General features: G+C 50.1%; 1 protein-coding gene across 2 annotated transcripts in view; it reads left to right on the plus strand.

The window, feature by feature from the left end:
* CSTF2 (cleavage stimulation factor subunit 2) overlaps positions 1 to 18,143 on the plus strand; it is a 36,704-nt gene extending 18,561 nt beyond the window's left edge. For both annotated transcript variants that reach the window (XM_082262668.1, XM_082262667.1), the window contains 5 exons: positions 8,152 to 8,293; positions 8,628 to 8,800; positions 8,890 to 9,023; positions 11,920 to 12,000; positions 17,959 to 18,143. In XM_082262668.1, coding sequence (XP_082118794.1) covers positions 8,152 to 8,293; positions 8,628 to 8,800; positions 8,890 to 9,023; positions 11,920 to 12,000; positions 17,959 to 18,081 — 653 coding nt within the window. In that variant the 3' untranslated portion in view covers positions 18,082 to 18,143. The remainder of the gene's footprint in view (positions 1 to 8,151; positions 8,294 to 8,627; positions 8,801 to 8,889; positions 9,024 to 11,919; positions 12,001 to 17,958) is intronic.
* Positions 18,144 to 23,779: the final 5,636 nt, after the last annotated feature.

Genomic DNA, 23,779 nt, shown 5'->3' on the forward strand with positions numbered 1-23,779 from the left:
GAAGCTTTAATGAAGCTTGGCGAATGCCCTGTGTGTGTTGAATTTCTATTTGTTTTAAAGGGGCCCAGCAGAACCCCAGCTCAGTGGTACCCTCACTCAGCAGATGCCCTGCTCATTAGTACCCCCAGCTCTGCTGATGCCCTGCTCATTAGTACCCCCAGCTCTGCTGATGCCCTGCTCATTAGTACCCCCAGCTCTGCTGATGCCCTGCTCATTAGTACCCCCAGCTCTGCTGATGCCCTGCTCATTAGTACCCCAGCTGTGCTGATGCCTTGCTCATTAGTACCCCCAGCTCTGCTGATGCCTGGCTCATTAGTACCCCCAGCTCTGCTGATGCCCGACTTATTAGTACCCCCAGCTCTGCTGATGCCAGGCTCATTAGTACCCCCAGCTGTGCTGATGCCCTGCTTATTAGTACCCCCAGCTCTGCTGATGCCCTGCTCATTAGTACCCCCAGCTCTGCTGATGCCCTGCTCATTTGTACACCCAGCTCTGCCGATGCCCTGCTCATTAGTACACCCAGCTCTGCCGATGCCCTGCTCATTAGTACACCCAGCTCTGCTGATGCCCTGCTCATTAGTACACCCAGCTCTGCTGATGCCCTGCTCATTAGTACACCCAGCTCTGCTGATGCCCTGCTCATTAGTACACCCAGCTCTGCTGATGCCAGGCTCATTAGTACCCCCAGCTGTGCTGATGCCCTGCTCATTAGTACACCCAGCTCTGCCGATGCCCTGCTCATTAGTACACCCAGCTCTGCTGATGCCCTGCTCATTAGTACACCCAGCTCTGCTGATGCCCTGCTCATTAGTACACCCAGCTCTGCTGATGCCCTGCTCATTAGTACACCCAGCTCTGCTGATGCCCTGCTTATTAGTACCCCCAGCTCTGCTGATGCTCTGCTCATTAGTACACCCAGCTCTGCTGATGCCCTGCTCATTAGTACAGCCAGCTCTGCTGATGCCCGGCTCATTAGTACCCCCAGCTCTGCTGGTGCCCTGCTTATTAGTACACCCAGCTTTGCTGATGCCCCGGGCTCATTAGTACACCCAGCTCTGCTCATCCCTCCCCCCACTCGGTGGTAAACCCCAGCTCTGCTGATGCCCCCCTCAGTATATGTCTGCTGATTCCCCCGTCCAGTAGTACCCCTTATTTCTGTTGATCCCCCCACTCAGTAGTAACCCCCAGCTCTGGTGATGCTCCACTCAGTAGTAACCCTCATCTCTGCTGATCCCCTCACTTAGTAGTAACCCCCAGCTCTGCTTATCCCCCACTCAGTAGTAACCCTCATCTCTGTTTACCCCCCGATCAGTAGTAACCCCCAGCTCTGGTGATGCTCCATTCAGTAGTAACCCCCATCTCTGCTGATCCCCCCGCTCAGTAGTAAGCCTCATCTCTGCTTATCCCCCACTCAGTAGTAACCCTCATCTCGGTTTACCCCCCGATCAGTAGTAACCCCCAGCTCTGGTGATGCTCCATTTAGTAGTAACCCCCATCTCTTCTGATCCCCCACTCAGTAGTAACCCTCATCTCTGCTTATCCTCTGCTCAGTAGTAACCCCCATCTCTGCTTATCCCCCGCTCAGTAGTAACCCCCATCTCTGCTTATCCTCTGCTCAGTAGTAACCCCCATCTCTGCTTATCCCCCACTCAGTAGTAACCCCCATCTCTGCTTATCCTCTGCTCAGTAGTAACCCCCATCTCTGCTTATCCTCTGCTCAGTAGTATCCCCCATCTCTGCTGATGCTGCATCCAGTAGTAAACCCCATCTCTGCTAATGCTGCACTCAGTAGTAAGATGGTAGTAAGCCCCATCTCTGCTGATTTCCCCCCCCCCCCCATCCCCCACTCGGTAGTAACCTCCATCTCTGCTGATTTCCCCCCCCCCCCCATCCCCCACTCGTTAGTAACCCCCATCTCTGCTGATTCCCTGCTCAGTAATAACCCCCCCAGCTCTGCTGATCTGGTTTGCTGATCCTCCTCTCTCTCTGGTCCCGGATCACCTTCTGCGATATTACTCCCACGCTGCGCACCATGTGTGACATTGCTAGTTCCTCCTTCTCTGGTCCCCCAGCTCTGCTGATCCTTACCTTACCTTCCGTTATAGCGTTCCCATGTTTCACACCACGCTTGGCGTCTGCTAGTTGCTACGCTGCAGTCAGGACCCTACTCCCCTTCCTGCAGCTCCACACTGCACACCGGATGTGACGTCTGCTCCAGACACTCCCAGAATATACATATGAACAGGAAGTGACTGCTAATGACCTCTTTCTGGTTCACTTGTTGGTTTCCCAGTGCATCCTGGGATATCTCATAACTGCAATATCTCTAAAAAACAAAGCAAAGCTAAAGCTGAATAAACGCCCCTCAAAAGCTGCAGGTGCTGTTAGTGAGCGTTGTCATGGACTTTTAGGGAGGCTTTAAAGCACCAAGAAAGCGACATGGGGGATCATTTTTGAAGCAAAGCAAACCCAACGTGTATGGTAAACATACTAACAAGTCGTCTCCTTTTTGTGACTTTGGACTTGCAGTGCCTGCGCTGAATCTACACTGTGATTGGCTGACATTTTCCTGCATCGCAAAAGAACCTAAAATGTAACTTTTAATGTTCTGACTTCCCAAAACTAAACTGCACATTACAGGATCAACTGCATGAACTGCTTTGTCTGCGTGTGTGTGTGATTATTTGTGTACTATATAATGTGTACTTATTATATATTCACCCATATATACTGATCAACAAAAAAACACATCAGATCTCAATGGGGAAATATCATGCTGGATATCTATACTGGTATGGACTGGGTAATGTGTTGGATCTATACTGGTATGGAATGGGTAAGGTGTTCAGATCTATACTGGTACGGACTGGGTAATGCGTTAGGATCTATACTGGTATGGACTGTGTAATGTGTTAGGATCTATACTGGTATGGAATGGGTAAGGTGTTCAGATCTATACTGGTATGGACTGGGTAAGGTGTTAGGATCTATACTGGTATGGACTGGGTAATGTGTTAGGATCTATACTGGTATAGACTGGGTAATGGGTTAGGATCTATACTGATATGGACTGGGTAATGTGTTAGGATCTATACTGGTATGGACTGGGTAATGTGTTAGGATCTATACTGGTATGGACTGGGTAATGTGTTAGGCTCTATACTGGTATGGACTGGGTAATGTGTTAGGATCTATACTGGTATGGACTGGGTAACGTTTTAGGATCTATACTGGTATGGACTGGGTAACGTTTTAGGATGTATACTGATATGGACTGGGTAATGTGTTAGGATCTATACTGGTATGGACTGGGTAATTTGTTTGGATCTATACTGGTGTGGACTGGGTAATGTGTTAGGATCTATACTGGTGTGGACTGGGTAATGTGTTAGGATCTATACTGGTATGGACTGGGTAATGTTTTAGGATCTATACTGGTATGGACTGGGTAATGTGTTAGGATCTATACTGGTATGGACTGGGTAATTTGTTAGGATCTATACCGGTATGGACTGGGTAATGTGTTAGGATCTATACTGGTATGGACTGGGTAATGTGTTAGGATCTATACTGGTATAGACTGGGTAATTTGTTAGGATCTATACTGGTGTGGACTGGGTAATGTGTTAGGATCTATGCTGGTATGGACTGGGTAATTTATTTGGATCTATACTGGTATGGACTGGGTAATGTGTTAGGATCTATACTGGTATGGACTGGGTAATTTGTTTGGATCTATACTGGTGTGGACTGGGTAATGTGTTAGGATCTATACTGGTGTGGACTGGGTAATGTGTTAGGATCTATACTGGTATGGACTGGGTAAGGTGTTAGGATCTATACTGGTATGGACTGGGTAATGTGTTAGGATCTATACTGGTATGGACTGGGTAATGTGTTAGGATCTATCCTGGTATGGACTGGGTAATGTGTTAGGATCTATACTGGTATGGACTGGGTAATGTGTTAGGATCTATACTGGTATGGACTGGGTAATGTGTTAGGATCTATACTGGTATGGACTGGGTAATGTGTTAGGATCTATACTGGTATGGACTGGGTAAGGTGTTATGATCTATACTGGTATGGACTGGGTAATGTGTTAGGATCTATACTGGTATGGACTGGGTAATGTGTTAGGATCTATACTGGTATAGACTGGGTAATTTGTTAGGATCTATACTGGTGTGGACTGGGTAATGTGTTAGGATCTATGCTGGTATGGACTGGGTAATTTATTTGGATCTATACTGGTATGGACTGGGTAATGTGTTAGGATCTATACTGGTATGGACTGGGTAATTTGTTTGGATCTATACTGGTGTGGACTGGGTAATGTGTTAGGATCTATACTGGTGTGGACTGGGTAATGTGTTAGGATCTATACTGGTATGGACTGGGTAAGGTGTTAGGATCTATACTGGTACGGACTGTGTAATGTGTTAGGATCTATACTGGTATGGAATGGGTAAGGTGTTCAGATCTATACTGGTATGGACTGGGTAAGGTGTTAGGATCTATACTGGTATGGACTGGGTAATGTGTTAGGATCTATACTGGTATAGACTGGGTAATGGGTTAGGATCTATACTGATATGGACTGGGTAATGTGTTAGGATCTATACTGGTATGGACTGGGTAATGTGTTAGGCTCTATACTGGTATGGACTGGGTAATGTGTTAGGATCTATACTGGTATGGACTGGGTAACGTTTTAGGATCTATACTGGTATGGACTGGGTAACGTTTTAGGATGTATACTGATATGGACTGGGTAATGTGTTAGGATCTATACTGGTATGGACTGGGTAATTTGTTTGGATCTATACTGGTGTGGACTGGGTAATGTGTTAGGATCTATACTGGTGTGGACTGGGTAATGTGTTAGGATCTATACTGGTATGGACTGGGTAATGTTTTAGGATCTATACTGGTATGGACTGGGTAATGTGTTAGGATCTATACTGGTATGGACTGGGTAATTTGTTAGGATCTATACCGGTATGGACTGGGTAATGTGTTAGGATCTATACTGGTATGGACTGGGTAATGTGTTAGGATCTATACTGGTATAGACTGGGTAATTTGTTAGGATCTATACTGGTGTGGACTGGGTAATGTGTTAGGATCTATGCTGGTATGGACTGGGTAATTTATTTGGATCTATACTGGTATGGACTGGGTAATGTGTTAGGATCTATACTGGTATGGACTGGGTAATTTGTTTGGATCTATACTGGTGTGGACTGGGTAATGTGTTAGGATCTATACTGGTATGGACTGGGTAAGGTGTTAGGATCTATACTGGTATGGACTGGGTAATGTGTTAGGATCTATCCTGGTATGGACTGGGTAATGTGTTAGGATCTATACTGGTATGGACTGGGTAATGTGTTAGGATCTATACTGGTATGGACTGGGTAATGTGTTAGGATCTATACTGGTATGGACTGGGTAATGTGTTAGGATCTATACTGGTATGGACTGGGTAAGGTGTTAGGATCTATACTGGTATGGACTGGGTAATGTGTTAGGATCTATCCTGGTATGGACTGGGTAATGTGTTAGGATCTATACTGGTATGGACTGGGTAATGTGTTAGGATCTATACTGGTATGGACTGGGTAATGTGTTAGGATCTATACTGGTATGGACTGGGTAATGTGTTAGGATCTATACTGGTATGGACTGGGTAATGTGTTAGGATCTATACTGGTATGGACTGGGTAATGTGTTAGGATCTATCCTGGTATGGACTGGGTAATGTGTTAGGATCTATACTATTATTATTAATATTATATTATTAGTATTATTTTATAATTCCTATTCTTCATATTTTTATTATTCATATTATTATTATTCATATCCCTGTCATTCTCTTTCATATTGATATTATTATTATTTATATGTTCAGATAATAAAAAAAAATTGTGGGAAAATCCAAAGTTTTAGAGTTGTCACTAGAACAGGGGGGGGGGGGGTACTAAATCATCCAATGGGGACCTGTTCCCATTCCTATTCATATTATACAGGATTTATGTATCGTCTGACAGTTTGCGCAGTGCTCTACAATATTAAAGGGAGACTGCACAGGTACAGTACATTACAAGAGGATTAGGAGGGCTCTGCTAATAGGAGCTTACAATCTAATAGCCTAATGATCAATAAGATGGAAGTTTCTCCAGGACAGGAAGTGAAGGGAAATCTCTCTACATACAATTTTAGGCAGAACTTTCATGGCAAATGGAAGATTCCCCCCCCCCTTTTTTTTTAATTTTATTTATTTTTGGCTAACCTTTTTAGCTAGCAAAGATTGAACTGTACAAGCCAATGCTCAGTCGGGGATAAGATCAATAGCTGGTGGGATCAGCTTCTGATCATCATTTATGCAACCAGAATGAGCCCTTAATTATGTTTTTTTTTTTTTTTTTGTTTTTTTATTATTATTATTTTTTTCCAATTTTAGTCTTTTTTTTTTTTTTTTTTTTTACTGCTCTGTGGGGGTTGGTGAGATATCAGGGGTCTAAACCAGCCTTTCTCAACCTTTTCAACACAGAGGAACCCTTGAAATAATTTTCTGGTCTCGGGGAACCCCTGCTAAAAATTAAAAATCTACAACTCATGATACATTAGTGTGACAGTCAATGGGAAGAATGCTCCTTACTCTTGTCATCATTGGGAAGAATTACCCCCCTTACAGATAGCTAAAAGGAACAATGGTGTCATTGGGAACTTATCTGAGAGGCAGAAATTGCCTACTGCTCAAGGAACCCCCAGCAATCTCAGGAGGAACCCCCAGCAGCCTCAGGAGGAATCCCTAGCAGCCTCAGGAGGAACCCCCAGCAGCCTCAGGAGGAACCCCCAGCAGCCTCAGGAGGAATCCCTAGCAGCCTCAGGAGGAACCCCTAGCAGCCTCAGGAGGAACTCCCAGCAGCCTCAGGAGGAACACCCAGCAGCCTCAGGAGGAACCCCCAGCAGCCTCAGGAGGAACCCCCAGCAGCCTCAGGAGGAACCCCCAGCAGCCTCAGGAGGAACCCCCAGCAGCCTCAGGAGGAACTCCCAGCAGCCTCAGGAGGAACTCCCAGCAGCCTCAGGAGGAACTCCCAGCAGCCTCAGGAGGAACACCTAGCAGCCTCAGGAGGAACCCCTAGCAGCCTCAGGAGGAACCCCTAGCAGCCTCAGGAGGAACCCCAGCAGCCTCAGGAGGAACCCCAGCAGCCTCAGGAGGAACCCCAGCAGCCTCAGGAGGAATCCCTAGCAGCCTCAGGAGGAACACCTAGCAGCCTCAGGAGGAATCCCCAGCAGTCTCAGGAGGAACCCCTAGCAGCCTCAGGAGGAACCCTCGTTGAGACACTCTGATCTAAAACAGATGCCCAACATCTCCCTTTTGAGACAAGAGAACAAGATTGGGGACACAGATTCCTCAATCCTTTTTCTTCTGCAGAGTGAATGAATAGGAAGCACTCTATACAGAGGCTTCCTGTTCATTCATAAACTGAAGCCTTTTTAAACAGAGCGAGGGCCACAGGGGAGGGGGGTATTGGTTCCAGTAACTGTGCCTGCCCACTCCTGCTGTTTTGGGCCCCCCCTGTTGAACTTATGGGCCCCCCCCTGTTGAACTTATGGGGCCCGGGCCCCTTCTGTTGAACTTTTGGGGCCCCCCTGTTGGAACTTGGTGCTCCCCCCCCCGTTGGAACATATGAGCCCCCCCGTTTGAACTTATGGGCCCCCCCCTGTTGGAACTCCTGGGGCCTGGGCCCCATACAGGGAGGGCAAGTGCTACCCCCTTATCCCTTACCCTAATTCAAGCTATTTAAAGGGACACCGGGGCAGGCGGAAAAGGGGTTAAAGTCGTTTGTCTTGGGTGGGCAGGAAGCTGGCAAATCAGCTGACATTTTGTTTGCCATGGCAGGTCTTTAATGATCAACATATGTGGATGGATTTGATTCGGCACTTCTATGTTTCTGATTAAAAAGAAAAATCCTTCTGTTGCTTTGGGGTTGGATCTTAATTATTGGGGTTTTGGTTGTGTATTGATCTTGGGAAGACATTGAGAAAATTATATTAGACTATTTTTTTTCTGCATGTGAACGTATAATAATTTTGTAGATAGCAAACAAATCTGACGTATGGATCCATTATTAAACCTAGGTCCCATTCCTGATCCTCGAGCCCCCGTACAGAGAGGCCCCCCAACAGTTGGCATTCCACCCCGTGGTCTTCTTGGAGACGGTCCCAATGACCCCAGAGGAGGAACACTGCTCACCGTCACAAGTGACGAACAACCAATCAGGTAATTCGAGAAATAATTAAACTCCAGGAGTTCAGCCACTTTGTACTATGTCCTGGATTGCAGTTAAGTCCAAGGGTGCATGCCACTCCGTGGACTTACCTCTTTAGCCACTTGCCGCCTTATCACGAACCTGGTACGTCATGTGACTTCCAGTGGTTGTATATGTGTGTGTGTATATATATATATATAGATGTATGTGTGTGTGTATATTTATTTATATACAATATGTGTACTAATGTTTGGGGGTTCAAAGTAATTTTCTAGAAAAAATACTCCTCCCCTCCCAGTCTGGAGTTTTGTGGGAAGTGATTTACAGACTGTCCTTTGTTTTTAGTCGGGGTTACTTGCCCCCGCCCATGCAGGGTGGCCCCCCTCTTCTTCATGAGCGAGGCCCGGCAGCGATGGATATCAGAGGAGGACCAATGGTTGAACCACCACGAACTATGATGGGAGAACCAAGAGGAGGCCCCATAATGGATCCACGAGGACCTCCTATGGATGCGCGAGGTAATGTCATCTAGGCGATAAATGATGACCACATCTGAGGCTCCAGAGCTGAGACCTATATATTTACTGTACATCTTCATCCCTTCTAGGTGCAAGAGATCCCAGAGCAATGGAACCTCGAGCAGGGGAGCAGAGAGGCCCCAATGTCCCGGGGCCAAAGGGACCTATACCTGGAATCCAGGGACCTGTACCGGGGCAAGGGGGTCCTCAGCCCGCAAGACAGGTTTGAAAATTTTTTTTTTTCTTTGTGTAATTGTCGATATATGGATGTCAGTTTAGATTGATAGTATCTCTGTTGGAGTATAGCGTAACACTAGCATGTAGTTTACCACCCCCCAATCGCTCCCCCCTTAGCGGCAGAGGCAGCACACGAGACACGGAAACGTGCGCGTTACGTCACACCTGCATGGTGTGGCTGGAGCCTTACTGGCTGAGATGATAGCTCCATGTGGTTCAGTTCAACGCGATTTTGCAAAAGGGTCAGGGACTTCTTTTGCGTGTTTCTCGAGCATTGAAATGAATAGGCTGCCCTGCACACGACACACAAAAGCACGCGTTTCGTCGCACTTGCATAGTGTGACCAGAGCCTTAGTAGCTGAGATGATGGCTCCATCTCATTCAGTGCAACATGATTTTGCAAAAGGGTCAGGGACTTCTTTTGCATGTTTCTCGAGCATTGAAATGAATAGGCTGCCCTGCACACGACACACAAACGCACGCATTTCGTCACACCTGGTGTGACCGGAGCCTTACTAGCTGAGATGATAGCTCCATGTGGTTCAGTACTACGCGATTTTGCAAAAGGGCCAGGGACTTCTTTTTGCATGTTTCTCGAGCATAGGGCAGACCATTGAAATGGGCTGCCCTGCACATGACACACGGAAACACACGCGTTTCGTCGCACCTGCATGGTGTGACCGGAGCCTTAGTAGGTGAGATGATAGTTCCATATCATTCAGTGCAACGCGATTTTGCAAAAGGGTCAGGGATGACTTTTTTGCATGTTTCTCGAGCATAGGGCAGCCCATTGAAATTAATAGGCTGCCCTCAACACGACGCACAGAAACGCGTGCGTTTCGTCGCACCTGCATGGTGTGACCGGAGCCTTAGTAGGTGAGATGATAGTTCCATATCATTCTGTGCAAAGCGATTTTGCAAAAGGGTCAGGGATGACTTTTTTTTCATGTTTCTCGAGCATAGGGCAGCCCATTGAAATTAATAGGCTGCCCTCAACACGACGCACAGAAACGCACGCGTTTCGTCGCACCTGAATGGTGTGACCAGAGCCTTAGTAGCTGGGATGATAGCTCCATGTCATTCAGTGCAAGGCGATTTTGCAAAAGGGTCAGGGACTTCTTTTGAGTGTTTCTTGAGCATAGGGCTGCCCTCAACACTACACATAGAAACGCGCACGTTTCGTCACACCTCCATGGTGTGACCGGAGCCTTAGTAGCTGAGATGATAGCTCCACGTTGTTCAGTGCAATGCAATTTTGCAGAAGGGTCAGGAACTTCTTTTGCATGTTTCTCGAGCATAGGGCAGCCCATTAAAATGAATAGGCTGCCCTGAACACGACACATAGAAACACACGCGTTTCGTCACACCTCCATGGTGTGACCGGAGCCTTAGTAGCTGAGATGATAGCTCCACGTTGTTCAGTGCAACGAAATTTTGCAGAAGGGTCAGGGACTTCTTTTGCATGTTTCTCGAGCATAGGGCAGCCCATTAAAATGAATAGGCTGCCCTAAACACGACACATGGAAACACGTGCGTTTCGTCACATCTGCATGGTGTGACTGGAGCCTTACTAGCTGAGATAATAGCTCAGTGTGGTTCAGTGCAATGCGGTTTTGTGAAAGGGTCAGGGACTACGTTTGCATGTTTCTCGATCATAGGGCAGCCCATTGAAATGAATAGGCTGCCCTGAACACGACACACGGAAACGCGCGCGTTTCGTCGCACTTGCATGGTGTGAACAGAGCCTTAGTAGCTGAGATGATAGTACCAGAATGCAATAGAAAGCAGACAGAGGAGGCGTCTGGAAAGTTATTTCGCTCCTGTCTTCTTTGTCCTGTTACAAGGGCAGGAAGTGAGGGAAAATCTCCCCAGGAGGGTCATGGACAGCAATAAATGTTTTTTTTTTTTTTGCCAATATGTTTAATGCTAAAATAAGATTTGTGTATATATAGAAAAGATATTTTTGTGCTCAGTGTATACAAAGCATCGGAGTACAAAACTGAACCTCCTAAATAAGTTGGTGCGCTTCCTTGATAAGATTAGGAGATAGTCTTCATCTTGTATCACAAAGTGCAAGTGCGTCTGTAAACAACCACGGTGAATAAATAAATCACACTAAATAAAATAAAAATGCATAACAAATAATCTACTGTAAATACTCCATCCCCCCTGATGACGCTCATTGATGACGAAACATATTGGGTGGAGCACCCAACATGTTTCATCACCAATGAGCTTTATCAGGGGGGATGGAGTATTTATAGTAGATTATTTGTTATGCATTTTTATTTTATTTATTTATTTGGTGTGATTTATTTATTCACTAGCCTTCATTCCCCTAGAGCAGTGATGGCGAACCTTGGCACCCCCAGATGTTTTGGAACTACATTTCCCATGATGCTCATGCACTCTGCAATGTAGCTGAGCATCATGGGAAACATAGTTCAAAAATATCTGGGGTGCCAAGGTTCCCCATCACTGGCCTAGAGCTTTAATTCCCCTAGACTTGTATTAAATTGCAAAAACCATCTGATGCAAACAAAAACCCATTCAACACGGGGCCCTTCCTGTAATTAGGATAACGTTTTCACCAGGGCCGGGACAAGGGGTGGGCGGGCGGTAGGGACGATTGCCCTGGGCGCAATGGTTTACTGGGTGTAGGATATTCTCAACTTGCACATTATAAACGGGGGAGGGTGCAGTTTGGCATCTTTGCCCTGGGCGCTGGATGACTTTGTCCCTGCAAAAGGGTCGGGGACGACTTTTCACTATTGGGCAGAATTCTACAATTGGCCGATAACATCCAAACTTTAACTTTTTTTTTTTTCTTCCATTTGTCTCATTGGCCAATCATTGTACATCATTGTCCTTTTTTCCTGCAGGTCCCTGGCGTTCAGGCAGCTTCAGGACAGGGCGGGTTTAGTCCTGGACAGAGTCAGGTGACCCCACAGGACCACGAAAAGGTAAGAAAAGGTTTTAATCACTGGGGAGTGATCGCGGGTGGCCATTGCATGGCTTCCGATCATGTAATCACTGTGACTATGATCACATGACCACCAATCCTTCCCTCCCCCTGGGCGTTCAGAACTGTTGAACCTCTTTAGGACTGTCCGCGTGCAATGTACTGTGGACGGGCAGCTCCCACAGGCACAGTGACGGTCCCATGCATCGCTGGCCTCTTGCGGGCACAGGGCGCGCACGTGCGCATAACTTAGCCCCCGCTGACTTCTTCTGTGATTAGATAAAGCGGGATTTTGCCAGCAGGCCCCAGCCAATGATTCATGACTGGGGACCTGGTGATCGGCTGTGTCCAATCACAGCGCAGAGTCCTGTGTTGACTATCAACACAGAGCTCTGTACACAGGGAATGATCTCTGTTTTTTTGCTCACTGTGAAGTAGGGCGAAGAAACAAACAGATTTTTAGTAATGCCCCTATCACACTTGTGCGACCTAAAAGTCGCACGATTTTGCAGCAATTTTTGACTGGACTTGAAGCAATGCCTCTGTCTATGGACCTCAAAACGCATTAAAATTAAAAAGTAGTGCAGGGACTTCTTTGAAGTTGCACAGAAATGAGCAGTACTCATTGGAAATCATGGGGTACGACTTGTCATGGGACATTGCAGTCCCAAGACGCAGGACAAGTCGCACAAATGTGAAAGGGGCCTAAAAAGCAGCGTAAATTACACACATAGGCAGTAGTACCCTGAGATGTTAGCCTCTTCCCGGCCCCTCTCTCTCGCCCCCTCTCTCTCTCCCTTCTCTCTCTTGCCCCTCTCCTCTTTCCTTCTCTCTCGCCCCCCTCACCTCTCCTCTTTCATTTTCTCTCGCCCCCCTCACCTCTCCTCTTTCATTCTCTCTCGCCCCCTCACCTCTCTTCTTTCCTTCTCTCTCGCCCCCCTCACCTCTCTTCTTTCCTTCTCTCTCGCCCCCCTCACCTCTCCTCTTTCATTCTCTCTCGCCCCCCTCACCTCTCCTCTTTCGTTCTCTCTCGCCCCCTCACCTCTCCTCTTTCCTTCTCTCTCGCTCAACTCTCCTCTTTCCTTCTCTCTCGCTCACCTCTCCTCTTTCCTTCTCTCTTGCCCCCCTCACCTCTCCTCTTTCCTTCTCTCTCGCCCCCCTCACCTCTCCTCTTTCCTTCTCTCTCGCCCCCCTCACCTCTCCTCTTTCCTTCTCTCTCGCCCCCCCCTCACCTCTCTTCTTTCCGTCTCTCTCGCTCACCTCACCTCTCCTCTTTCCTTCTCTCTCGCCCCCCTCACCTCTCCTCTTTCCTTGTCTCTCACCCCCCTCACCTCTCCTCTTTCCTTCTCTCTCGCCCCCCCCCTCACCTCTCTTCTTTCCTTCTCTCTCGCCCCCCTCACCTCTCCTCTTTCCTTCTCTCTTGTTCACCTCTCCTCTTTCCTTCTCTCTCGCTCACCTCACCTCTTTCCTTCTCTCTCGCTCACCTCACCTCTTTCCTTCTCTCTCGCTCACCTCACCTCTCCTCTTTCCTTCTCTCTTGTTCACCTCTCCTCTCCTCTTTCCTTTTCTCTCGCCCCCCTCACCTCTCCTCTTTCCTTCTCTCTCGCCCCCCCTCACCTCTCCTCTTTCCTTCTCTCTCGCCCCCCCTCACCTCTCCTCTTTCCTTCTCTCTTGCTCACCTCTCCTCTTTCCTTCTCTCTCGCCCCCCCCTCACCTCTCTTCTTTCCTTCTCTCTTGCTCACCTCTCCTCTTTCCTTCTCTCTCGCCCCCCTCACCTCTCCTCTTTCCTTCCCTCTCGCCCCCCTCCTCTCTTCTTTCCTTCTCTCTCGCCCCCCCCTCACCTCTCCTCTTTCCTTCTCTCTCGCCCCCCCCTCACCTCTCCTCTTTCCTTCTCTCTCGCCCCCCTCACCTCTCCTCTTTCCTTCTCTCTCGCCCCCCTCACCTCTCCTCTTTCCTTCTCTCTCGCCCCCCTCCTCTCCTCTTTCCTTCTCTCTCGCCCCCCTCACCTCTCCTCTTTCCTTCTCTCTTGCTCACCTCTCCTCTTTCCTTCTCTCTCGCTCACCTCACCTCTCCTCTTTCCTTGTCTCTCACCCCCCTCACCTCTCCTCTTTCCTTCTCTCTCGCCCCCCTCACCTCTCCTCTCCTCTTTCCTTGTCTCTCACCCCCCTCACCTCTCCTCTTTCCTTTTCTCTCGCCCCCCCCCTCACCTCTCTTCTTTCCTTCTCTCTCGCCCCCCTCACCTCTCCTCTTTCCTTCTCTCTCGCTCACCTCACCTCTCCTCTTTCCTTCTCTCTTGCTCACCTCTCCTCTTTCCTTCTCTCTCGCTCACCTCTCCTCTTTCCTTCTCTCTCGCTCACCTCTCCTCTTTCCTTCTCTCTCGCTCACCTCTCCTTTTTCCTTCTCTCTCGCTCACCTCTCCTCTTTCCTTTTCTCTCGCCCCCCTCACCTCTCCTCTTTCCTTCTCTCTCGCCCCCCCTCACCTCTCCTCTTTCCTTCTCTCTCGCCCCCCCTCACCTCTCCTCTTTCCTTCTCTCTTGCTCACCTCTCCTCTTTCCTTCTCTCTCGCCCCCCTCACCTCTCCTCTTTCCTTCTCTCTCGCCCCCCCCTCACCTCTCTTCTTTCCGTCTCTCTCGCTCACCTCACCTCTCCTCTTTCCTTCTCTCTCGCCCCCCTCACCTCTCCTCTTTCCTTGTCTCTCACCCCCCTCACCTCTCCTCTTTCCTTCTCTCTCGCCCCCCCCCCTCACCTCTCTTCTTTCCTTCTCTCTCGCCCCCCTCACCTCTCCTCTTTCCTTCTCTCTTGTTCACCTCTCCTCTTTCCTTCTCTCTCGCTCACCTCACCTCTTTCCTTCTCTCTCGCTCACCTCACCTCTTTCCTTCTCTCTCGCTCACCTCACCTCTCCTCTTTCCTTCTCTCTTGTTCACCTCTCCTCTCCTCTTTCCTTTTCTCTCGCCCCCCTCACCTCTCCTCTTTCCTTCTCTCTCGCCCCCCCTCACCTCTCCTCTTTCCTTCTCTCTCGCCCCCCCTCACCTCTCCTCTTTCCTTCTCTCTTGCTCACCTCTCCTCTTTCCTTCTCTCTCGCCCCCCCCTCACCTCTCTTCTTTCCTTCTCTCTTGCTCACCTCTCCTCTTTCCTTCTCTCTCGCCCCCCTCACCTCTCCTCTTTCCTTCCCTCTCGCCCCCCTCCTCTCTTCTTTCCTTCTCTCTCGCCCCCCCCTCACCTCTCCTCTTTCCTTCTCTCTCGCCCCCCCCTCACCTCTCCTCTTTCCTTCTCTCTCGCCCCCCTCACCTCTCCTCTTTCCTTCTCTCTCGCCCCCCTCACCTCTCCTCTTTCCTTCTCTCTCGCCCCCCTCCTCTCCTCTTTCCTTCTCTCTCGCCCCCCTCACCTCTCCTCTTTCCTTCTCTCTTGCTCACCTCTCCTCTTTCCTTCTCTCTCGCTCACCTCACCTCTCCTCTTTCCTTGTCTCTCACCCCCCTCACCTCTCCTCTTTCCTTCTCTCTCGCCCCCCTCACCTCTCCTCTCCTCTTTCCTTGTCTCTCACCCCCCTCACCTCTCCTCTTTCCTTTTCTCTCGCCCCCCCCCTCACCTCTCTTCTTTCCTTCTCTCTCGCCCCCCTCACCTCTCCTCTTTCCTTCTCTCTCGCTCACCTCACCTCTCCTCTTTCCTTCTCTCTTGCTCACCTCTCCTCTTTCCTTCTCTCTCGCTCACCTCTCCTCTTTCCTTCTCTCTCGCTCACCTCTCCTCTTTCCTTCTCTCTCGCTCACCTCTCCTTTTTCCTTCTCTCTCGCTCACCTCTCCTCTTTCCTTTTCTCTCGCCCCCCTCACCTCTCCTCTTTCCTTCTCTCTCGCCCCCCCTCACCTCTCCTCTTTCCTTCTCTCTCGCCCCCCCCTCACCTCTCTTCTTTCCGTCTCTCTCGCTCACCTCACCTCTCCTCTTTCCTTCTCTCTCGCCCCCCTCACCTCTCCTCTTTCCTTGTCTCTCACCCCCCTCACCTCTCCTCTTTCCTTCTCTCTCGCCCCCCCCCTCACCTCTCTTCTTTCCTTCTCTCTCGCCCCCCTCACCTCTCCTCTTTCCTTCTCTCTTGTTCACCTCTCCTCTTTCCTTCTCTCTCGCTCACCTCACCTCTTTCCTTCTCTCTCGCTCACCTCACCTCTTTCCTTCTCTCTCGCTCACCTCACCTCTCCTCTTTCCTTCTCTCTTGTTCACCTCTCCTCTCCTCTTTCCTTTTCTCTCGCCCCCCTCACCTCTCCTCTTTCCTTCTCTCTCGCCCCCCCTCACCTCTCCTCTTTCCTTCTCTCTCGCCCCCCCTCACCTCTCCTCTTTCCTTCTCTCTTGCTCACCTCTCCTCTTTCCTTCTCTCTCGCCCCCCCCTCACCTCTCTTCTTTCCTTCTCTCTTGCTCACCTCTCCTCTTTCCTTCTCTCTCGCCCCCCTCACCTCTCCTCTTTCCTTCCCTCTCGCCCCCCTCCTCTCTTCTTTCCTTCTCTCTCGCCCCCCCCTCACCTCTCCTCTTTCCTTCTCTCTCGCCCCCCCCTCACCTCTCCTCTTTCCTTCTCTCTCGCCCCCCTCACCTCTCCTCTTTCCTTCTCTCTCGCCCCCCTCACCTCTCCTCTTTCCTTCTCTCTCGCCCCCCTCCTCTCCTCTTTCCTTCTCTCTCGCCCCCCTCACCTCTCCTCTTTCCTTCTCTCTTGCTCACCTCTCCTCTTTCCTTCTCTCTCGCTCACCTCACCTCTCCTCTTTCCTTGTCTCTCACCCCCCTCACCTCTCCTCTTTCCTTCTCTCTCGCCCCCCTCACCTCTCCTCTCCTCTTTCCTTGTCTCTCACCCCCCTCACCTCTCCTCTTTCCTTTTCTCTCGCCCCCCCCCTCACCTCTCTTCTTTCCTTCTCTCTCGCCCCCCTCACCTCTCCTCTTTCCTTCTCTCTCGCTCACCTCACCTCTCCTCTTTCCTTCTCTCTTGCTCACCTCTCCTCTTTCCTTCTCTCTCGCTCACCTCTCCTCTTTCCTTCTCTCTCGCTCACCTCTCCTCTTTCCTTCTCTCTCGCTCACCTCTCCTTTTTCCTTCTCTCTCGCTCACCTCTCCTCTTTCCTTTTCTCTCGCCCCCCTCACCTCTCCTCTTTCCTTCTCTCTCGCCCCCCCTCACCTCTCCTCTTTCCTTCTCTCTCGCCCCCCCTCACCTCTCCTCTTTCCTTCTCTCTTGCTCACCTCTCCTCTTTCCTTCTCTCTCGCTCACCTCTCCTCTTTCCTTCTCTCTTGCTCACCTCTCCTCTTTCCTTCTCTCTCGCCCCCCCTCACCTCTCCTCTTTCCTTCTCTCTTGCTCACCTCTCCTCTTTCCTTCTCTCTTGCTCACCTCTCCTCTTTCCTTCTCTCTTGCTCACCTCTCCTCTTTCCTTCTCTCTTGCTCACCTCTCCTCTTTCCTTCTCTCTTGCTCACCTCTCCTCTTTCCTTCTCTCTCGCCCCCCCCTCACCTCTCCTCTTTCCTTCTCTCTCGCCCCCCCCTCACCTCTCCTCTTTCCTTCTCTCTCGCCCCCCCCCCACCTCTCCTCTTTCCTTCTCTCTCGCCCCCCCCTCTCCTCTTTCCTTCTCTCTCGCTCACCTCTCCTCTTTCCTTCTCTCTTGCTCACCTCTCCTCTTTCCTTCTCTCTCGCTCACCTCACCTATTTTTTCCTTCTCTCTCGCCCCCGTCACCTCTCCTCTTTCTTCTCTCTCGCTTACCTCTCCTCTCTCTCCCCCTACCTTTGAAGAGGTGGAGCTCTAATGGGAAGGGGTGGAGTTTACTTATGAAGGGGTGGATCTTAAACAGGAAGGGGGTGATACAATTGTTAATGGATGGTGAGGGGGTTCATTTGAGTCTTCCCTAGGGCAACACAAAACCAACATACACCACTGGCTTTCGCCCGTCGATTTTAATTTAGTTTTCCTGCTCTGCTAATAGCTTTGTATTGTTCTCCCCGGCAGGCCGCCCTCATCATGCAGGTTCTACAGCTGACACCAGATCAGATCGCAATGCTGCCCCCCGAGCAGAGGCAAAGCATCCTGATCCTGAAGGAACAGATCCAGAAATCAGCCGGAGCTCCCTGAGACGTCCCGGTGTCACTTTGTTGGAAATCCTGAAGAACTTTCTTATGGTTAATGTCAATCAATCAGAAAAGGCGGAAAACTTTGTGATAAAGTTGTCAGCAGCGAACGGATGAAGTACGTTTTTTTGCGGTTCTGTACAATTTTGTGTCCATAATCCTATCTACTAAAGACTGTGCTGCTTACATTTTTTGTATTACCACCCCCCCCCCCCCCACCCCCCAATACACCATCCAGATGTGACCTATGAGGAATGTGTGCACATTAAAGGCAGAGTAGTGCTTTGTGAATATAATCTGTTACTGTTGTAGTTTCCCGTTTCTTGTTCTACTTCTTTCTACACCGGTGTTTGAAAGGTTAATTCACCATTACTTAAACCTGAGGGGCGCCTGGAGATAAAAACGAACTGTTCAGCTTTAACCAAAGTGCCCTTATTATAGGTGTTCTACGTACCTCGTACCTCCTGAAGCCTAACCGGAAAACTCCCACACATGGAGGCATACCCACCCTGCCTTATTGCTAAGACACCCCCAGTTGTTTCAAACCCCCCCTCATGTGCGCTCTGTCTTCCCTGTCGCAGTACTTCTGAGCTTCGCAATGCTGCGATGGAGGAGGTAGTGGACCACACGAGTGCGGGGATTGAAGAGCTTGCGCTCCTGCAATGGTAGGGGGGGAGCAGTAATGGCTGACGGTGTTTTAGCAACATCCTAGCAATAATGCAGAGACTCCCACCCCCCCCCCCCCTTTCTTCAGGACTTAATGCCTTGACTGGTCACCTAGCTCCCCCATAGAAATGTAGCCATGGGCTGAAACGCGTTGGTTTTAAACAAGTTCTGCTAACCAATAAAACTGCGATCTTTTGATCCAAGTGGGATTCTTATTGCTGACTTTGGGGGTTCCTTTACCCGACTACCACTAGAAACTTTGGAAACGACCACTAGGCCGTATCTTAAGGTAGCAGCCCAGACCCCTTAACAAGGGTCCACTGACTTTTTTTCATCCAGTCAGGCCAGATTGATTGGGAGTTAATTTCCCCAAATGGCCCTCTCTCACCTACCTAACCACCCACCCACAGGCCCTCTCTCACCTAAACACCCACCCACAGGCCCTCTCTCCCCTACCTAACCACCCACCCACAGGCCCTCTCTCACCTAAACACCCACCCACAGGCCCTCTCTCACCTAACCACCCACCCACCCACAGGCCCTCTCTCACCTACCTAACCACCCACCCACAGGCCCTCTCTCACCTACCTAACCACCCACCCACAGACCCTCTCTCACCTAACCACCCACCCACCCACAGACCCTCTCTCACCTAACCACCCACCCACCCACAGACCCTCTCTCACCTAAAAGACCCTTTCTCACCTACCTAACCACCCACAGACCCTCTCTCACCTACTAACCACCCACCCACAGACCCTCTCTCACCTACTCACCCACCGACCCTCTCTCACCTACCCAAACCCTCTCTCACCTACCTAACCACCCACCCACCCACAGACCCTCTCTCACCTACCTAACCACCCACAGACCCTCTCTCACCTACCTAACCACCCACAGACCCTCTCTCACCTAACCACCCACCCACCCACAGACCCTCTCTCACCTACCTAACCACCCACAGACCCTCTCTCACCTACCTAACCACCCACAGACCCTCTCTCACCTAACCACCCACCCACCCACAGACCCTCTCTCACCTACCTAACCACCCACAGACCCTCTCTCACCTACCTAACCACCCACAGACCCTCTCTCACCTACCTACCTACCCACCCACCCACAGACGCTCTCTCACCTACCCACAGACCCTCTCTCTCACCTAAACAGACCCTCTCTCACCTACCTACCCACCCACCCACAGACCCTCTCTCACCTACCCACCCACCCACAGACCCTCTCTCACCTACCTAACCACCCACAGACCCTCTCTCACCTACCCAAACCCTCTCTCACCTACCTAACCACCCACCCACCCACAGACCCTCTCTCACCTACCTAACCACCCACAGACCCACTCTCACCTACCTAACCACCCACAGACCCTCTCTCACCTAACCACCCACCCACCCACAGACCCTCTCTCACCTACCTAACCACCCACAGACCCTCTCTCACCTACCTAACCACCCACAGACCCTCTCTCATCTAACCACCCACCCACCCACAGACCCTCTCTCACCTACCTAACCACCCACAGACCCTCTCTCACCTACCTACCTACCCACCCACCCACAGACGCTCTCTCACCTACCCACAGACCCTCTCTCTCACCTAAACAGACCCTCTCTCACCTACCCACCCACCCACAGACCCTCTCTCACCTACCCACCCACCCACAGACCCTCTCTCACCTACCTAACCACCCACAGACCCACTCTCACCTACCTAACCACCCACAGACCCTCTCTCATCTAACCACCCACCCACCCACAGACCCTCTCTCACCTACCTAACCACCCACAGACCCTCTCTCACCTACCTACCTACCCACCCACCCACAGACGCTCTCTCACCTACCCACAGACCCTCTCTCTCACCTAAACAGACCCTCTCTCACCTACCCACCCACCCACAGACCCTCTCTCACCTACCCACCCACCCACAGACCCTCTCTCACCTACCTAAAAGACCCTCTATCGAGCAGGTCAGTCCACCGCAGCCATCAACTTTTCAAAAAAACAATACGCCTACACCTATAGCAATAAAGCAGGATAGGATGATACCATCTCTGGGAGTTTTCCAGTTAGGCTTCAGAAGTTACGTCAATGGCCTACACCTTTAGCAACAAGGCAGGATGGGATGATACCATCTCTGGGAGGTTTTGTGGCCAGGCTTCGTGAGGTAGTTAAATGGTCTACACCGTCCTATAACAACAAGGCAGGATGGGATGATACCATCTATGGGAGTTTTCCAGTTAGGCTTCAGAAGGTACATAAATGGCCTACAGCAACAAGGCAGGATGGGATGATACCATCTCTGGGAGTTTTGTGGCCAGGCTTCGGGAGGTAGTTTAAATGGTCTACTACACCAAAGGACACCTTGGCACCCCAGATGTTTTGGAACTACATTTCCCATGATGCTCATGCACTCTGCAGTGTAGTTGAGCATCATGGGAAATGTAGTTCCAAAACATCTGGGGTGCCAAGGTTCACCATCACTGACCTATAGCAACAAGGCAGGATGGGATGATACCATCTCTGGGAGTTTTGTGGCCAGGCTTTGGGAGGAACTTAAATAGTCTACCCCAATAGTAGCAAGGCGGGAATGGGATGTCCTACACCTGTAGCAACAAAGCAGGACTGGGATGTCCCAAACCTATAGCAACAAGGCAGGAATGGGATGTCCTACACCTGTAGCAACAAAGCAGGAATGGGATGTCCCACACCTGTAGCAACAAAGCAGGAATGGGATGTCCCAAACCTATAGCAACAAGGCAGGATGGGATGTCCTACACCTATAGCAACAAGGCAGGATGGGATGTCCTACACCTGTAGCAACAAAGCGGGAATGGGATGTCCCAAACCTATAGCAACAAGGCAGGATGGGATGTCCTACACCTGTAGCAACAAGGCAGGATGGGATGTCCTACACCTGTAGCAACAAGGCAGGATGGGGTGTCCCACACCTATAGCAACAAGGCAGGAATGGGATGTCCCACACCTATAGCAACAAAGCAGGAATGGGATGTCCTACACCTATAGCAACAAGGAAGGAATGGGGTGTCCCACACCTATAGCAACAAAGCAGGAATGGGATGTCCTACACCTATAGCAACAAGGAAGGAATGGGATGTCCCACACCTGTAGCAACAAAGCAGGAATGGGATGTCCTACACCTATAGCAACAAGGAAGGAATGGGATGTCCCACACCTGTAGCAACAAAGCAGGAATGGGATGTCCCACACCTATAGCAACAAAGCAGGAATGGGATGTCCTACACCTATAGCAACAAGGAAGGAATGGGATGTCCCACACCTATAGCAACAAGGCAGTATGGGATGTCCCACACCTATAGCAACAAGGAAGGAATGGGATGTCCCACACCTGTAGCAACAAAGCAGGAATGGGATGTCCTACACCTGTAGCAACAAGGCAGGATGGGATGTCCTACACCTATAGCAACAAGGAAGGAATGGGATGTCCTACACCTATAGCAACAAGGAAGGAATGGGATGTCCTACACCTGTAGCAACAAGGAAGGAATGGGGTGTCCCACACCTATAGCAACAAGGCAGGAATGGGATGTCCTACACCTGTAGCAACAAGGAAGGAATGGGGTGTCCCACACCTATAGCAACAAGGCAGGAATGGGATGTCCCACACCTATAGCAACAAAGCAGGAATGGGATGTCCTACACCTATAGCAACAAGGAAGGAATGGGGTGTCCCACACCTATAGCAACAAAGCAGGAATGGGATGTCCTACACCTATAGCAACAAGGAAGGAATGGGATGTCCCACACCTGTAGCAACAAAGCAGGAATGGGATGTCCTACACCTATAGCAACAAGGAAGGAATGGGATGTCCCACACCTGTAGCAACAAAGCAGGAATGGGATGTCCCACACCTATAGCAACAAAGCAGGAATGGGATGTCCTACACCTATAGCAACAAGGAAGGAATGGGATGTCCCACACCTATAGCAACAAGGCAGTATGGGATGTCCCACACCTATAGCAACAAGGAAGGAATGGGATGTCCCACACCTGTAGCAACAAAGCAGGAATGGGATGTCCTACACCTGTAGCAACAAGGCAGGATGGGATGTCCCACACCTATAGCAACAAGGCAGTATGGTATGTCCTACACCTATAGCAACAAGGCAGGATGGGATGTCCTACACCTGTAGCAACAAGGCAGGATGGGATGTCCTACACCTGTAGCAACAAGGAAGGAATGGGATGTCCCACACCTGTAGCAACAAAGCAGGAATGGGATGTCCTACACCTGTAGCAACAAGGCAGGATGGGATGTCCCACACCTATAGCAACAAGGCAGTATGGGATGTCCTACACCTATAGCAACAAGGCAGGATGGGATGTCCTACACCTGTAGCAACAAGGCAGGATGGGATGTCCTACACCTGTAGCAACAAGGCAGGATGGGATGTCCTACACCTGTAGCAACAAAGCAGGAATGGGATGTCCCACACCTATAGCAACAAGGCAGGATGGGATGTCCTACACCTATAGCAACAAGGCAGGATGGGATGTCCTACACCTGTAGCAACAAAGCAGGAATGGGATGTCCCACACCTATAGCAACAAGGCAGGATGGGATGTCCTACACCTATAGCAACAAGGCAGGATGGGATGTCCTACACCTGTAGCAACAAGGCAGGATGGGATGTCCTACACCTGTAGCAACAAAGCAGGAATGGGATGTCCCACACCTATAGCAACAAGGCAGGAATGGGATGTCCTACACCTGTAGCAACAAGGAAGGAATGGGATGTCCCACACCTGTAGCAACAAAGCAGGAATGGGATGTCCTACACCTGTAGCAACAAGGCAGGAATGGGATGTCCTACAGCTGTAGCAACAAGGCAGGATGGGATGATATCTCTGGGAGTTTTTGGCCAGGCCTTGAGAGGTACATAAATGGTCTACCCCGGTCGTAACAAGGCAGGACAGGATGACGTCATCTCTGGGAGTTTTTGGCCAGGCCTTTGGAAGTACATAAATGGTCTACA

This window comes from Pelophylax lessonae, assembly GCF_965119305.1.
Source record: "Pelophylax lessonae genome assembly, chromosome: 7".
Taxonomy (NCBI): domain Eukaryota; kingdom Metazoa; phylum Chordata; class Amphibia; order Anura; family Ranidae; genus Pelophylax; species Pelophylax lessonae.